Source organism: Heloderma suspectum, chromosome 3 (assembly GCF_057233095.1).
Source record: "Heloderma suspectum isolate Gila_16-S chromosome 3, 16-S_ref, whole genome shotgun sequence".
Lineage (NCBI taxonomy): Eukaryota > Metazoa > Chordata > Lepidosauria > Squamata > Helodermatidae > Heloderma > Heloderma suspectum.
In genome coordinates, this window is record NC_139460.1 from 97875050 (window position 1) to 97893749 (window position 18700).

General features: G+C 43.7%; 1 protein-coding gene across 1 annotated transcript in view; it reads left to right on the forward strand.

Moving 5' to 3' along the window:
- The window catches only part of CFAP47 (cilia and flagella associated protein 47), a 410934-nt gene that overhangs the window by 214944 nt on the left and 177290 nt on the right, over positions 1-18700 (forward strand). The window contains exon 51 of the mRNA XM_084843965.1: positions 11589-11686. Within this exon, the coding sequence (XP_084700091.1) occupies positions 11589-11686 (98 nt within the window). The remainder of the gene's footprint in view (positions 1-11588; positions 11687-18700) is intronic.

Consider the following 18700-nt stretch of genomic DNA (forward strand, 5'->3'; position numbering starts at 1 on the left):
CAGTCCTATGGGGATAGTTGGCAATGCAGGGCGGGTGGAGCATGGAAGGGATCCTCAGCACTCCAGCCGCCCTGCATTTGCAGCTAGATGGCTGATTTTGGCTGTCTACCTGGGGTGCATTGGGGCGGGGGAGGCCAGATGGCGCATAGGAAGCTTTGTAATGGTGCTTCCACAGTCTCCTTCCCTCCCCACACCCAGGAATGCCCCCTTTTCGCCCACTCTGTGCTGCTCTTATGAGTGTGGAGACGAGGATGATCCGCACTGCCTACGAGGAAGTACGACTGGGAACCCAACTCCTACGAGGGGAGTTGGGTTCCCAGAAACTGAAAATTCCTATGGCCATCTTGACACTGTCTAGCGGCCATAGGATTGCGCCCTTAGAGACCCATATTATATATATTTCAGACAAATGGAAAATTTGTTGTTCTTGTGTAGAAGCCTCAATATTGCTTGCAAGATGAGAATAACCATGGGAAATCCTGCCATTATATGAACAAAAGAAAACAACAATACATCATTTTTAGTGCCTTTTAGTGCCTTTGTGGGGTTTTCTTTTGTGTCTCTAGTATACTCTGAATCTCCCTGAACCAAGATACCTTTTACCTGTGCCTACTATGTGGCATTCAATACCTGTCAACTACATGCTGTGCAGGGGATATATAGTTTATATTGGGGAAGCAGAATAGGCTGCATGCAATCCTCATTGCCACATTTTACTGCCATTCTGATTTTACAGAAAAAGTAGGGATGGCGGAGAATTTCTCCCCGAAACTTCGGGGGGCCGAGCGCCAATGTGTTTGGCCCCCCGAACAAGTTTCGGGGAGAAATCCTCTGCACCCCCCCGCCCCCCGCAGCCCCCCGGGACGGGACTTACCTTCACCGAATGTCCCTCCCGGTGGCTGGTCCGGCCGGCGGTTCGGCGGGTGTTCGAGCGAGGCGGGAGCGGCAGCTGGTCTTTCGACTGCCTGCCGCTGCCGCCATTGCAATGAAAGAAAAAAAAAACAAACGCCCCCTGATAGGCTACGTGACGATTCACGTAGCCTATCACGGCTAGATTTGCAAAGTCAGCCGTGATAGGCTATGTGAATCGTCACGTAGCCTATCACGGCTGACTTAAAAAAAAAAAAAAAAAGAGTTTACGGATAATGGCGGCCCCCATATGGCCCCCATATACCCATCTCTGGGTATAAATGCTATAGGAAGGACAGGGAAGGCCATATTGGGGAGGTTTTGCCCTGTACATCAAAGAGGGCATAGTGTTGAGCAGATTAGAGCACCTAAAAGGGGTAGGCTCTTCCACAGAAGTGCTGTGGGCGACAATACCAGGCTCCAAAACTAATTTAGTGCTAGGAAGTTGGTATCGTCCCCCAGACCAGAATGCAGAGTGACCTTGAGATGGAAAACGAAATCAGGGAGGCCCCCAAACAAGGAAGTGTTGTAATAATGGGTGACTTCAATTACCCCCACACTGACTGGACAAATGCGTGTTCCAGTGACGACAAAGAGGTTAAATTTCTCAATGCCCTAAACGATTGTGCTCGAGAACAGTTGGTCATGGAACCGACCAGACTGGAGGTGACCTTGGATTTAATCCTAAATGGTGTCACCCGGGACCTAGTACAAGATGTAAATGTTGTTGAACCAATTGGAAACAATGATCACAGTGCTATCAGATTTAATATATATTTAAGTGGAAAAGTGCCCAGGAAGTCCAACACAGTCACATTTAACTTCAAAAGAGGAAACTTCTCTAAAATGAGGGAACTGCTGAAAAAGAAGTTAAAAGGGTGAGTTAAGAGGATTAAATCCCTTAAAAATGCTTGGAGATAACTCAAAACCACAATAATAGAAGCCCAGCTAAAATGTATACCACAGGTTAGGAAAGGTAGCACCAAGTCTAAGAGGTCGCCGGCATGGTTAACGAGCAGTGTTAAGGGATCTATTAGAGAAAAGAGAGCTTCCTTCAGAAAATGGAGGTCTTGCCCAAGTGAGGAAAACAAAAGGCAGCACAAGCTTGCACAAAGGCGATGCAAGCAGACAATAAGAGATGCAAAAAAGCATTTTGAAGAGCATATCACTAACAATATCAAGGCGAGCAATAAAGAATTCTTTATATATATTAGAAGCAGAAAACCAGCTAGGGAGGCAGTTGGACCACTGGATGACAGTGGAGTTAAAGGAGTACTAAAGGCAGACAAGGAGATTGCAGAGAAGCTGAATGAATTATTTTCATCCATCTTCACTGCAGAAGATATAGGCCAGATACCTGTACCTGAACTGATGTTTTCAGGAAGGGAGTCTGAGGAACTGAGGCAAATAGTGGTGACAAAAGATGAAGTACTCAACCTTATCAACAAATTGAAAGTAATAAATCACAGGGCCCAGATGGTATCCATTCTAGAGTTCTCAAAGAACTCAGATATGAAATTGCTGATCTTCTAACCAAAATATGCAACATGTCCCTAAGATCAGCCTCTATACCAGAGGACTGGAAGGTGGCCAATGTAACACCAATTTTCAAAAAGGGATCCAGGGGGATCCGGGCAATTACAGGCCTGTTAGCTTAACGTCTGTTCTGGATAAATTGGTTGAAGGCATTATTAAAGATAAAATAAGTAAGCACATAGAAGGACAAGCCCTGCTGAAAGAGAATCAACATGGCTTCTGCAAAGGTAGGACTTACTAACCTTTTAGAGTTCATTGAGAATGTCAATAAACATGTAGACAGGGTGATCCAGTAGACATTGTTTATTTGGACTTCCAGCAGGCTTTTGACAAAGTCCCTCACCAAAGACTCCTGAGCAAACTTGGAATCAGAGGACAAGTCCTCCTGTGGATCTGGTTAAAGAACAGAAAGCAGAGAGTAGGAATAAATGGTAAATTCTCCCAATGGAGGGAAGTAAATAGTGGGGTCCCACAGGGATCTGTATTGGGACCAGTGCTTTTCAACCTGTTCATAAATGATCTGGAATTAGGAGTGAGCAGCGAAGTGGTCAAGTTTGCAGATGACACCAAATTATTTAGGGTGGTTAAAACAAAAAAGCGATTGTGAAGAGCTCCAAAAGGATCTCTCCAAACTGGGAGAATGGGCATCTAAATGGCAAATGTGGTTCAAAGTAAGCAAGTGTAAAGTGATGCACATTGGTGCAAAAAAATCCCACCTTGAAGTATAAGTTGATGGGATCTGAGCTAGCAGTGACTGACCAGGAAAGAGATCTTGGGGTTGTGGTGGACAGTTCAATGAAGATGTCAACCCACTGTGTGGCTGATGTAAAAAAAGCAAATTCCATGTTAGGCATAATTAGAAAAGGAATGGAGAATAAAACTGCCAATATCATACTGCCGCTATACAAATCTATGGTGCAACCACGCTTGGAATACTGCATACAGTTTTGGTCACCACACCTAAAAAAAGATATTGTAGAGCTGGAAAAAGTGCAGAAAAGGCAACTAAAATGATCATGGGGCTGGAGCATCTCCCCTATGAGGAAAGGTTACAACAGCAGGGATTGTTTAGCTTTGAAAAAAGGAGGGTTAGTGGAGACATGATGTTGTTGTTGTTTATTCGCTCAGTCGCTTCTGACTTCGTGACTTCATGGACCAGCCCACGCCAGAGCTTCCTGTCGGCTGTTGCTACCCCCAGCTCCCCCAAGGTCGAGTTCGTCACCTCCAGAATATCATCCATCCATCTTGCCCTTGGTCGGCCCCTCTTCCTTTTGCCTTCCACTTTCCTTAGCATCAGCATCTTCTCCATGGTATCCTGTCTTCTCATGATGTGGCCAAAGTACTTCAGTTTTGCCTTTAATATCATTCCCTCAAGTGAGCAGTCTGGCTTTATTTCCTGGAGGATGGACTGGTTTGATCTTCTTGCAGTCCAAGGCACTCTCAGAATTTTCCTCCAACACCACAGTTCAAAAGCATCTATCTTCCTTTGCTCAGCCTTCCTTATGGTCCAGCTCTTGCAGCTGTAGGTTACTATGTGGAATACCATTGCTTTAACTATGCGGACCTTTGTTGTCAGTGTGATGTCTCTGCTCTTCACTATTTTATCAAGATTTGTCATTGCTGTCCTCCCAAGAAGTAAACGTCTTCTGATTTCCTGGCTGCAGTCAGCATCTGCAGTCATCTTTGTGCCTAGGAAGACAAAGTCTGTCACTGCCTCCACGTTTTCTCCCTCTATTTGCCAGTTATCAATCAAGCTGCTTGCCATAATCTTGGGGTTTTTTTAGGTTTAACTGCAACCCAGCTTTTGCACTTTCTTCTTTCACCTTCGTCATAAGGTTCCTCAGCTCCTCCTCGATTGTTAATGTTTCTTCCAGCGATTTTAACTCCAGCCTTGGCTTCATCAAGCCCAGCACGTTGCATGATGTGTTCTGCATACAGGTTGAATAGGTAGGGTGAGAGTATACAACCCTGCTGTACTCCTTTCCCAATCTTAAACCAGTCCGTTGATCCGTGGTCTGTTCTTACCGTTGCTAATTGGTCGTTATACAGATTCCTCAGGACGCAGACAAGATGACTTGGTATCCCCATACCACCAAGAACTTGTCACAATTTGTTTTGATCCACACAGTCAAAGGCCTTAGAATAGTCAATAAAACAGAAATAGATGTTTTTCTGAAACTCCCTGGCTTTCTCCATTATCCAGCGGATATTGGGAGTTTGGTCTCTAGTTCCTCTGCCTTTTCTAAACCCAGCTTGTACATCTGGCAATTCTTGTTCCATGAATTGCTGGAGTCTACCTTGTGAGATCTTGAGCGTTACCCTACTGGCATGTGAAATAAGTGCCACTGTTTGATAGTTTGAACATTCCTTAGTGTTTCCCTTTTTTTGGTATGGGGATATAAGTTGATTTTTTCCAATCTGTTGGCCATTCTTGTGTTTTCCAAATTTGCTGGCATATGGCATACATCACCTTGACAGCATCATCTTGCAAGATTTTAAACAGTTCAGCTGGGATACCGTCATCTCCTGCTGCCTTGTTATTAGCAATGCTTCTTAAGGCCTATTCAACCTCACTCTTCAGGATGTCTGGCTATAACTCACTGACCACACCATTAAATCTATCCCCGATATTATTATCCTTCCTATACAGATCTTCCATATATTCTTGCCACCTTTTCTTGCTCACTTCTGCTTCTGTTAGGTCCTTGCCATCTTTGTTTTTGATCACATCCATTTTTGCCTGGAATTTACCTCCAGTGTTTCTGATTTTCTGGAAGAGGTCTCTTGTCCTTCCTATTCTATTATCATCTTCCGCTTCTGCACATTGCTTGTTTAAAAATAATTCCTTATCTCTTCTGGCTAACCTCTGGAATTTTGCATTTAATTGGGCATATCTGCCCCTTTCACTGTTGCCTTTCACTTTCCTTCTTTCTTGGGCTACTTCCAGTGTCTCAGCAGACAGCCATCTTGCCTTCTTGGTTTTCTTTTTCTTTGGGACGTTTTTTGTTGCCGCCTCCTGAACAATATTGCGAACTTCTGTCCATAGTTCTTCTGGGACCCTATCTACTAAGTCTAGTCCCTGAAATCTATTCTTCACCTCCACTGCATATTCATTAGGAATATTAGTGAGCTCATATCTAACTGGGTCTTCCCTATTCTCTTTAGTCTGATTCTAAATTCTGCAATAGGAAGTTCATGATCTGAACTACAGTCAGCTCCAGGTCTTGTTTTTACTAACTGTATCGATGTCCGCCACCTTTGGCTACAAAGGATGTAGTCAATTTGATTTTGGTGTCGACCATCTGGTGAAGTCCATGTATCAAGTCGTCTTTTAGGTTGTTGGAAGAGAGTGTTTGTTATGCACAGTGAGTTGTCTTGGGAAAATTCTATCAGCCTATCTTGCGCTTCATTTTGTTCACCCAGACCATGCTTGCCTGTAATTCCAGGTGTCGTTTGACTACCCACCTTAGCATTCCAGTCTCCTGTAATGAAAATAACATCTCTTTTTGGCATATTATCCAGTAGGTGCTGCAGATCCTCATAGAACTTATCTACTTCTGCTTCTTCAGCATCTGTGTTTGGGGCATATACTTGGATCACTGTGGTGTTAAATGGCTTACCCTGAATTCGAATTGAGATCATTCTATTGTTTTTTGGATTGTATCCAAGCACTGCTTTAGCCATTTGATTATTAATTATGAAGGCTACTCCATTTCTTCTGAGGTCCTCTTGTCCACAGTAGTAGATCTGGTGGTCATCTGACGTGAAGTGGCCCATTCCTGTCCATTTCAGGAAAATGCCACCGCGCCATTTGTAGTCTGGTCTTTTTTTTTTGTCTTTTTTTTTACTCAGACGTGATAGGCTACGTAAATATTTATGTAGCCTATCACGTCTGGTTTTTTTTAAAAAAAACACACGCGTACGCAAATGGCGGCAGCTACGGCGGCCGCCATTTGCGTTCCTTATTTTTCGCCTTTTTAGTCTATGTAAATATTTACGTAGGCTAAAACAGCGAATCAAAAAGGAACGCAAATAGCTCCCACTACGCTATTTGCGTTCCCCTTTATTTTCGCCATAATAGTCTACATAAATATTTACGTAGACTAAAATGGCGAAAAATAAGGAACGCAACTGGCGGCCGCTGTAGCTGCCGCCATTTGCGTACGCGTGTGTTTTTTTTAAAAAAACCAGACGTGATAGGCTACATAAATATTTACGTAGCCTATCACATCTGGGTAAAAAAAGAAAAGAAAAAAAAGACCAGACTACAAATGGCGGCGGCGGCGGCCAGTCGGAAGACCAGCCGCCGCTGCTGGAGCCGCCGCTGTCCGGAACATCCACCCCAGGTAAGTCTCGTCCCAGGGGGGATCCGCGGGGGGGGCAGGCTGTTCCACCATGGATTTCGGGGGGCCGAATGCCAGTGCATTCGGCCTCACTGAAATCCATGGCGGAATTCTCCGCCATCCCTACATCCAGTTTGCCTTGGCTCATAGATCTTGCATTCCATGTGCCTATGGTGTGTTGATCTTTAGAACATCGGATTAGTCATTCACCACCAGCACCGTCAGCTGCTAGCCATCCTTTCTGCTTTGAGCTAGCTGCGTCATCACATCTGGGGCTAGTTGAACTTATCCTCTGTTCCTACCCAGTAGCATTTTGACCATCTTCCAACCTGGGAGTCCTATCTGCCGATCCATTTAGTTTCCACGGCAAGAATACTGGGGTGGGTTGCCGTTAACTTCCCAAGGGATCGTATTTAGTCTGACCTCTCCGCCATGACCTTCCCGCCTTGGGTGTCCCTTCCCGGTTTAGCTCATGGCGTCATTGAGGTGCTCAAGCTCCAGCACCACGACAAGGTAACGATCTTCTTTGCTGGAGGGAGACATGATAGAGGTCTACAAAACGATGCATTGTGTGGAGAATGTGGAGAGGGAGACATTTTTCTGCCTCTCTCAAAATACTAGAACTCAGGGTCATCCCATGAAGCTGATTGGTGGGAGATTCAGGACAGATACAAAGAAGCACTTCTTCACATAGCGCATAGTTAAGCTATGGAATTCACTACCACAGCGTGTGGTGATGGCCACCAATTGGGATGGCTTTAAAAGGGGATTGGACAAATTCCTGAAGGAAAAGGCTATCGGTGGCTACTAGTCTTGATGGCTATGTGCTGCCTCCAGTACCAGAGGCAAATGAGGCTACGTATACCAGTTGTTGGGGAATATGGGTGGGAGGGTGCTGTTGCACTCATGTCCTGCTTGTGGTTTCCTGGTCAACAGCTGGTTGGCCACCGTGTGAATAGAATGCTGGACTAGGTGGACCCTTGGTCGGATCCAGCATTGTTCTTCTTATGTTCTTATGACTTTGCATTAGGCCTGGAAGCTAACTGGTAGCCAGTGCAGTTGCTGAAGAATACTGTCAACCTCACCCATGACATGGGAAGCAGCATTTTACATTAGTTGAAACTTCTGAGTTGCCTTCAAGGGCAGTTCCATGTTCTAGAGCTTACACTAGTCAGTTTTACAGCTTACAAAAAGGGGATCAGTAGGGTAATATACCTCTTCTCCAAATAGGTGTGTACCTGGAGTAAAATAAGTTGATAAAAGGTTCCTGGCCACTGTCAACTAGGGATGGCATGGGTGCCCGATTCAGTCCGGGAATCTAGCGGACATGCTCCTGCCCACACCACTGAGCCCCATTCGCTGAGCCCCTGCCCCCCCCTTCCCGCACTTGGTGAATGGCCTGCACTCACCCTGGCAGCCTCATCAAGCTTTGCAGTCGCCATTTTTGGAGACATAAAATTGCGATCGCAAAAATGTGCAAATTTGTGCACACATGAAAATGCGCATTTTGCAAATGCGCATATTTGTGTATGCATGAAAACATGCATTTTCTGAAAAATGTAGATTTTCGCGCACACACTAATGTGAGCCTTTGCAAAAATGTGCATTTCACATGTGAGAATATGTGCATTTGCAAAATGTGCATTTTCACACATACAAAAACTTGAGCATTTTTGTGGTCGCCATTTTATTTTATTTTTTAAATGGTGACCGCGGAGCTCGACAAGGCCTCTGAGGTGAGTGTGGGCTGCTCACAGAGTGTGGGAGGGGCTTGAGCACAGTCTGGGGACCAGCGAGCAGGGGCTGGGTGGGCATCCGGAGAACCTGGACAGGGGTGAGTTCGCACAGCCCTACTTTCAACACCTTTCTGTTCAGGATTAGAATTTGGACAACAGCAAATCTGATCACACAAAGAAACTACCACCTGATCTACCACAGGAAGAGTATTATTTCTGATTTGTCAGTATTTAATGTCAACATGCTTACCCTCTACTCAGTCACACTCTCTAAGCATAGAGACCACCACTTCTGGATGCTTAGTTAATTATATATTGATGATGTTGAACTAAGAAGCTCTGGATGATCTCTCCCAGCAGCTTGTGTAGATATCAAACTGCTTCCATGGTAAAACCGTGGAATACCAGATGTCAGAGTCCAGAGGTCCAAGCTAGTGCATTCTGATAGGAAAAATACCCAGAGCCAGATATGACACCCCTGCTAGATGTTCAAGTTGGGTTACAGAATAACATGAGCCACTATATTAAAAGCAGGTTAAGGGCACAATCTTATGCATGTTTAGACAGAAAAAAGTTGTATGAGTTTTTTCTGTCTAGACATGCGTAGGATTGCACCCTAAATAATTTTGTTTAAAAAATGGTTTCTTCAGAAGAGATTATACATTAACAGAGGAAGGATTCTCCCTTTCAAAAGTGTGGTGTTTTCAGCCAGAAGCCTCTAATCTCTACCCAACCGGCCATAACCAGCCAAGATGAATAGGGAGCTAAACATGTGATGCCCTTCACAAGCTTAATCACTCTGTCAACATCCTCAAGGGAAACAAGGCTGAAATGATCCAAGCAATTGTGACAAGCACTTGCTCCTGACACTTCTGGTACAGACTGCTACAACTGTTGTATGTAAGGCCAGTTCTGAGTGTCTTTACCAGCAAAAAAATGAGTAAAATTATCACAGTGATCTATGTATACCTTGCTCTATGTCTCCCTTGGACATATAAGTTCTCTCACCAATTGGAGCAGTTCAGTTGGATACAATTCTCCTGTAGTAGTGGCAGAGAGCAAATGTTTCAGGAGGATAGTTTTTAGTTCAGTCTTCTCTAACCTGGTGTCTTCCAGATTTGTTGGACTATAACCCCCATCATCCTCAGCATGGTGAATGGTCAGGAATGCTGGGATTTATAGTCCAAAACATCTGGAGGGCACCGGGAAGGCTAATTAGTTACTAAGGTTTAGTACTTGAGCAGACAACACATTTGCTGCAAGTTTTAAGACCAAAATACCGCCCTAATAATTTACTAATTTCTATTGCCTATATAACTTTGCATGGAAGTATGTGAAATTATGGAAACTAGAATGATGGATTCTATCATCATGGAATGATGGACACTCTATAGGAAGAGAAGCTTACTGTATTTATATTCATAAGCTCTTTGGCTCCCTGCTGTGAAAGATGCTTTGTTGCTGTATGCTCACCAGTCTACTTGGAAAGCATGTAGAATCTGGCTGACTGCTGTTGGAAAGAGAACGGTGAACTAGATGGACCTTGTTCTGATCCTGTGAGGCAAATCTTATTTTCTTAATCAGGAAACATTGACAAGCCTGTATACCTGTTATTCCACCAGGAGAACACAACTAATCTAATCTGACTAGCATGATTTGCAGACGTTAATCCAGTCTACAAATTTGTACAAGTTTAAAACTGTTTCCTTAACATATTTCAGTAGCAATATTGCAGCTATATAAATGTATCTGGTACGAAATAATTTATCAAAGTTGGAGAACTGGAACATGCAAATTAAAAAGCTACACCATAATACTTTCAGACAGATGTGCTTTATTTGCTTGCTTAAGATCTCATCATTTTCTAAGAAATACTGGATTGAACGATTTGGTTAACCCAGGTTCTGAAAATTTCGGCTTTTAAATGTTTGTTTTCGAAAGACTGCAACTGCATTTCACTAGCAACATTTTAGATTACTGGTATCCAGTTAAGTGTAGAGATTGCAGAAACTGCTAGGGTTACATGCATGGCAGATCAGGGGCCCAATGCTCTCAGGTGGCCACCACCTGCTCTACCTGCCCTTGGCTTCAGACTGCAGCACCCCTAAACCTCCTCCTCTGACCTGCACTCACCTTCAGTCTCTCTGGGTGCCAGGAGAGAGGTGGGGAGTCCTCCTTCAACTAGTCTGATGGATTTTAAAATATCTGTTCCCAGCTCCCGTGAGACAGTGGGAGCCTGAACTATGGGAAGAAGTACCCCCTTGCCCTGGCAATGGAGTCACTCCTGCTAGCTCCATTTCTACCTACTTCTGACCAAGATGTTATCCCAATTGTCAGAGATGCAGAATTATTGCTTGTCTCGTAACTTTCCTCAACCTCAGCTGCTCCCCCGCCCCTCGGGGGGGGGGGGAGCGGCTGTGGCATTCTCTTAAAACACGTGTACCTGTGCTTTGAGTAGCTCTCTCTCTAGATCATGATTTTTTATTTCTGTCTTCCTTATATGTGAAGAAAATGGTTAACTAATTATAGGTAAAGTTCTATATCCAGTTACCTTGACGGTGTATTATGTATTGTGCTCAGTGTTAAACAATGAAAAATGTCAAACTGGACAAGTACAGAAATGTTATGTGACATTCCATCTTTAAACCCTTTTGGTTCAAATCTTTTAAAAGTCAAGATGCATATTTTGAATATATTAGCCAGCATCCAAATGACAGTGGAATTACTTCCATAAGCCCAAAGGAGGCTTAGAATTGCTTTTCTTGAACTGCAGCCTCCCACCCCACTCTACCACTTGGCAAACTGCTTTTGAAACAGTGCAAAAACTTCAAAAGCAGTTTGTATTGTTGCACAGAGATTATCTTTTAAAAGTAAAACATCAGTAATTTCACTGTGCTAGTGTAAGTCCCTTCCATACACATGTAGCAATTTGGATTTAAGGCTATATAATTTGAACATTAAGGGTCATAATTGCTTTTCACAGACAGGAAATGCTTTAATGTTTGGAGATGCCTTCAATTGAGGCTCAAAACTCATTGCTGTGTGTATGTTTTCTTTCGTTTAGTGCAAAGTTCATCATGCTGCAAAGTGTGGTTTTCCCTGGAGATACATAGTATACCAGCACCACCAGAAAAAACTCTAGATGTGAAATGTGCAGCTCTGGTAAGAGGACTTTTACTATTGGTACAAATAAATATGTCTTTATTTATTTGGATTTATATAAATAAATCCAAAGTTGTGTACTTTGGATAGAGTCATGTGCCACTTGAGTGGCAATTAAAGGGGCGTGGGAATTTAAGGTGAGTCGTAAAGAAAGGTTCCACTATTATAAGCCTCAAAATTCTACAGTTTATAAAAATGACACTTGTTTAGCTAATATGAAACTTGGCATCCATTATCTACCCAATAAGGTCTACACTTGTGTAAAATTTCAAAGCAATCCGATACAAATTGCTACAGGTACACCAAGTTTAAAAAAAGGTGTAAATTGACACATTTGTACATTTTACTTCAGGCTGCAGCTTGGCATATCATATATTTCTTTCAAATTTTGGTGAAAAGTACTGATGTACTTTATTCAGGCTTGTCAAGGAGATGTGTCTTTCATTTGTTTAGTGAAGTTCTGTGCAAAAGTTCAGAAACTGACAAGATTTTTCTGCCCCATGAAACCTATGGTAGCAACTAAGGATGGACGAAAGTCCCTTACCTGGTCCTGCAGCTTGCTTCGCGGTGGAGGGGAGGCGCTTCGGTTCTCCCCCCAAAGTTCTTGGCGGGGGGGAGGCACCCTGCCCCACCTGGCCGAAATTCAGGCCAGGGAGGAGCGCCCCGTCTCCCCGGCCACGAAATAAAAAAAGTAAATAATAAAAAAAAACACGTGATAGGCTACGTAACGATTTACGCAGCCTATCACGGCTAGATTTTCAAAGTCAGCCGTGATAGGCTACATAAATCTTTATGTAGCCTATCACAGGTGACTTTTTTGGGAAAAAAAAAAGCGCGTACGCAAATGGCGGCGCCCATGGGCGTCGCCATTTGCATTCCTTATTTAGGCACAGGTAGTCTACGTAAAGATTTACGTAGACTACGGCGAAAATAAGGGCAACGCTATTTTTACGTAGACTACCCCTGCCCAAATAAGGAACGCAAATGGCGGCGCCCATGGGGGCCGCCATTTGCGTACGCGCTTTTTTTTTCCCCCCAAAGTCACCCATGATAGGCTACGTAAAGATTTACGTAGCCTATCACGGCTGACTTTGAAAATCTAGCTGTGATAGGCTACGTAAATCGTTACGTAGCCTATCACATTTTTTTTTTTTTTTTACTTTACTTTGTAATGGTGGCGGTGGCAGCCGGTCGGAAGACCGGCCACCACCCCTGCCGAAACGCCACCAGGACCCGCCGCCGAGAGGGACATTCAAAGGAGGTAAGCCCCATCCCGGGGGCGGGGGGGGCGGAGAATTTCACCACCAATTTTGGGGGGCCGAATGCGTTGGCATTCGGCCTCCCGGAGATTCATGGAGAAATTCTCCACCATCCCTAGTAGCAACTGTTGGTAAAGGTATGGTGAGCATGCTCAGTTTCACTCTGAAGCTAGAATGCTGCTAGTACGCCAGTGTTTGAGAGGAATTCCAGCATTCCTGTTAGCATTCTGACAGTGAGGGAGGACTAGCAGGAAACTGTCAGCTGAGATAAGAGTGAGGTAATTTTCAAGGCTGAGGGAATCACTCTCACTGACTGATGAAGAGGGAGGGAAAGCGTATGTTGGAATCCTGTGCAGGCTTCTCAGAAGTAAGCCTTTTTGAACATACAGCTACATATCTATTCATTTGTAGACAGCTACTCAGTTAATTACTTATTAGTGTTTTTACGTTAGTGTTTTTGCTTTTATCAGAACACTAGAATAATAAATTTCCATTTTAAAATACAGGGAAATTCAATGATCAAATAACCTGCCAATTTAAGACCAGAGTTCAGGCTATCTCATGTTAGCTCAAGCTCCACAACACCAGGAAATTGGAAGTTAAGGTTGATGCCTTAACAGATGTGTCCTGTGATCAGAATGATAGTGTGCAATGTCACAAATTGTGCTTGCAGAGATCAGAGCAAAACACATGCAGAGCAGATCACTCAAGGAAGTGAGCTGTCATTTCTAGATCTGAGCTGCTTGGGTGCAATTTGAGGAAAGCAAATGGGACACATAGGCTGGTGCTGGTGGAACTGGCTGGCAGTGGTGGGCAGTCTTGAGATGGCCATGCTTAATCAGGGCATATTCCAGTGGGGCACTTACACCCCACCAATTCTGGTGCACAAGCAGCCCCACTGCGTGCACAATGTTAATTTAGCACTTCTGGGGCAACCTGAAATGAGCAGAAATGCTTGTCTCTGGAAGGAGGCCAGCGGAGCTCACATAAGGGAGCTTCCATTCATTTCAGGGCTTTCTCTAGGCAGCGCTAGATTTCCCCTGCATAAACGGTGGGTCCTGCTTGCACAACAGAATTGGTGGGACTCACTGCTTGCGGAAGGGAATCAGCGGGGCAAAAAGTAATCAGTGGGGGCATAAGCACCTTGTTGGATTCTGCCCTCAGTATCAGAGAGTCAGCAAGCTAGTTCAGTTCCCCCTCATTGCCTGCTTCTTAGCCTAAGGCCAGATAAATAACAGTTTTAATGGCCCCAGAATATTATTGTATTTCACAAATATAAGCTGCAATGCGACTTAAAAGGCACTGGGTAACTACATACATACAGCTCTGATCACTGGCCACTGAGTATGCAAATCACAATAAACAAGGCTGACCAGAGTTCATGTTGTATCAGCCAGAATGCAAGAGAAAAATTACCAAATTGCATTCTTGGTAACCTCCCTCATTTAAAAGTAGTTATTAATGTATTTGCAGAGGTGTGTATAAAAGCATTGTGGTAGCGATGAATATGAGATTATAATGAAGGTCAGGCTGATGTAGACTGAAGCTTCTCCATGCTTATCCTTGGGGTGCTTCTATACAATGTTGTGTTTTCTGCTCCTCTATGCACTGATTAAAAGTTAAGATTACAATGAGTATAACTTTGTAAGAACAAGAAACTACAAAGCTGTGTACATATGTATTGTATACACATATTTTGTTCCTCAGTCTGTGTTGCTCTTCTTTTAAAGCTCTAGCAGAGTATGTGACTCAGTGCTGTATCTCAGTACTGATTGATTTGCCCAAATTTTAGAGAAAATGTAGGAAATTTTGCACTCTGAAGATATGATAGAGGCTTAGACAAAGAAGTCACACATACAGTGTATATGCTCTTATCAGAGAAGTTGTCAAGCTGGCTTGATTTGTGATTTCCCACAATAGGAACAGCTTCACTGTGTCAAAAACAGATTTCTATCAGATTGCACAAAATAAGCAAACAAACTGTTTGATAGTGTGCTTCTTTACAGGTATTTTCCAATCATAACTTTATCCAGCATTTTTAGGGTGCAATCCTATGCATGTTTAGACAGAAAAAGTACTACAACTCCCAACATCCCTCCAGCCAGCAATGCTGCTGGGTCATGCTGAGAATTGTAGGATATTTTCTGTCTAAACATGAATGGGATTGCACTCTTCAGTGCTTAATGTATTATGAAAATATAATCCCTGTTTACATAGGCTGCCCAGCAGACACATGTGCAGCTGAAACGGAAAGGTGATTGTTTTAATCTACAAACTATTGTGTTCTCTTTGACAGTCAGGGTAAATAGTATAGCTATTCAGGGAGAAATGGCAAAGCAAAACTAAAACACCCACTTTCCATATATAATTTTGAAAACGTTCTCTAAGAATGTATGCCATTTTTGAAATGTGCTGTTAAAATATTAATAGTCAGCGAGCTTGCTGTCTGGAAAAAGCAAACAAAATATCTCTGTGTATGCTGAGAGGCTGTTTAGATGTGTTTAACTTTTGAGAGTGACGCATGCAAATTTCAGTAAGGGCCAATTTCCATCTAATGTTCATATTTACATGTCCACATACATGTAGGAGGCTGCATATGCCTTATAAAATATAGGGACAGCCTCACCAATTCTGGAACAGTAATACAACAAAACAATAAAATCAAGAAATCACAAGAGGAAAATAAAAGCAGGAAAGCAAAAATCTTTAAAACATGCTAAAGAGGACCATTAAAATCCATCAAGGGGCTAGTGAAACAGTGCAGCCACTTAACCTTCCTCGGATGGGAGTTCCATAGTCAGGTCTGCTACAAAAAGGGCCTGTATCATATACCCACTACTTAGCCTCTCTTGGCGGTGGGACATACAACAGGGTCTCGGACTAACATTGCAAATTATGCGTAGGCTCATACAAGAGGAGTTGGTCTTTCAGATATCCTAGCCCCAAGCCATTGAGATCAGAACCAGTACCTTGAATTGGGCTCAGACACAAATTGGAAGCCAATGTTACATGGGCTATAAAGCATTGTATTAATTATACTTTCCAAACTCTTTCAAGGACAGCCACAAGGAGCCCTTTACAAGAGTCTAAATGAGAGGTAATTAAGGCATGGATCACCTGGCCCTCCATGAGAAATACTGGGTCCAAGCGCACTCCCAAGCTGGTCTTTCTGAGGGAATTCATCCCATCCAGAATAGGCTATATCCCCAGTCCCAGGTTAGCTTGCCTACTGACCAACATAACTTCTGTCTTGTCCAGATTGACTTTAGTATGTCCACCCACATCCAATTCCTCATTGCATTCAGGCAACAGTTCAGGATGTGCACAGCCTCCTTAGCATTAGTTGAAAAAGAGAGATAGAGATGGGTGCCATCAGCACAGTGATAAGACCCAACCCCCAAACTCTGAATGACCTCTCCCATGGCTTCATGTAGATGTTAAAAAGCACAAGGGACAAAGCAGAGCACTAAGGAACCCTATAGGTTAGTGGCCATGGGGCCAAGCAATAATCCACAGGCTGAGCAACGAACTGGCTGATAGTTACCTAGGGAGATGGGATCTAATGAAGGCTTCTTTAGCAAAGGTCTCACAATCACTTCTTTTTGAAGTGCTGGACCATAACCCTCTTTCAAAGAAGCTTTTACAGACACCACCACTCAATTGGCCAGCCCCCTTCTGGCAGCTCTTTGTCAGCCAGGATGATCAAGGGTCTAATGAACAAGTGGTTGGTCCCATTCCTCCAAGCAACTCATTCACATCCTCAGGCTGAACATAATTAAACTCATCCATCAAAACTGGACAGGTGGTTAACTTAATTACCACATCTGAATTTGCCCTCATTGTGGAGCACCGTCTTTGTTTTTGCTTCCTGGTGCATGTACTAAGACAGTGGCTATTCCCATATTACAAAAAAAAGTATTCTAGTACTTAAACTACAGACCTGCATGTGAAAAATAATAATGACTCAATGAGACAAAAAAGGAGATAATCTCTACAATGAGCAATCTTCCCTGTGATGTCTCTTGTTTAGATTTTAAAAAATGAAGCATAAAACTCAACACACATTCCAGTAGTATGTCCTTTATAAGCACAGGGGAGGAAAATAGTAAGAACTCCAGAATTTGACTGATATATTAAATGCATATAAATGAAAAGGCATTGACTGTGCTGTCAAAGAAAGACCATGACCTAAGGTGTCTTCACTGATCACAAACTGAACACAAGCCAGTAGAAGCATAGTGTCCAGATCACATGGCATAATAGTTCCCCTCTGCTCTGTGCTAGTCAAGCTGCATCTGGACTACTGTGTCCATTTCTGGGTGCCACATAGGGATGTCAAAGAATTCCACCACGGATCTTGCGTATGCGGTTGTTGTTGTTGTTGTTTTTACCCAGAGCCCTCCGCGACCGGAAATCTGGCTGTGGACGGCTCTGGCCTGGGCCTGGCTGGCTGCTCTGCGGAGCTGCCGCAGAGCACAGCCGGCCATGGAGGATTCCGGGGGGGGGGGGAGGAATGGATCGCCTCCCCCCCCGTCAAGGATTCTGGGGGGAGGGATGGAACGCCTCCCCCCCCCATCAACATAATCCGTGGAAAGGTAAGTGACCCACACTTTAAGAAGGACATTGGAGGGTGTCGAGAGGAGGGTGGCCAAGATGCTGAGGGGTCTGGAAACCAAGTCCTATGAGAAATGTTTGAAAGAGCTAGGTATATTTAATCTGGAGGAAAGAAGATAAAGGAAAGACATGAGACATAGTGGTCTTCCAACATTCCAGTGCAGAAGATGGGGCAGACTTGTTCTCTGTTGCTCCAGAGGGCAGAACTAGAATCAGTGAATGGGAATTGCATGGAAACAGATTTTGGTTAAATATTAAAAGACACTTCCTAATGGTAAGATATTACAGATTGGTCAATCACTTATAGATTTTATTATATTAAGCTGTATGCAATATTACTAATAGGATAAAATGAGCTGTTTGGCAGTAGAACAAACTGTTGCCAAAGGTGGTAGATTCTCCTTTGCTAGAGGTTTCTAAGCACAGGCTGAATGCCCATCTGTTAGGAATGCTGTAGTTGCATCTTTCATTTCAGATCCTGCATTGAGTAAGAGATTGGACTAGCTGACATCCAAAGTGCCTTCTAACTCGGATTCTATGGTTCTAATGTTCAGACCATGTTCCAGCTTAGTCTTGTGTAAGGGTGGGCCCCATGGGCAGATAGAGCAGGCAAGGAGCCTAGGTTCTTAGAAGGGCAGCGTTGTAGGGACACCAGAGATTTGCACCAACTGCTGTGAGTAGGTTGTCAGAGAAAATGTCCCACCAGTTCAAGGCCAAGTGGAGATAAATCATGTTTTTAGGTGAGATAATCTAGAAATCTCTTGAAAACATGGGGAAGGCTGCAGCTGATGGGCCATATACAGGTTGCACAGCCCTATGTAAAGGCAGAAATCTCTAGATAAGGCTAGGTTCTCCAACCTGGTGCCCATGGGCACTGATGTGTCCACAGACACCTCCCTTAGCACCAGCCAAGCCCCCTGCTCCTCCCTATTGCGTAGATGTGTTTTTAATTTTTAAAACTTCTGTTAAACCAGAAGGGTGCCATGCTGCAAAGCACAGCACCAGCCTCCAGTGCCACCATTGTTTCTAGGCCCCAGAGGATTCTCAGAAAGTAAAAAAGGTGGGTGGCTGCAGCCCAGTACTTTGTTTTGAAGCATGCCCAACCACCCAGAAAAAAGAAAAGCATATGTTGGGTAGTGGT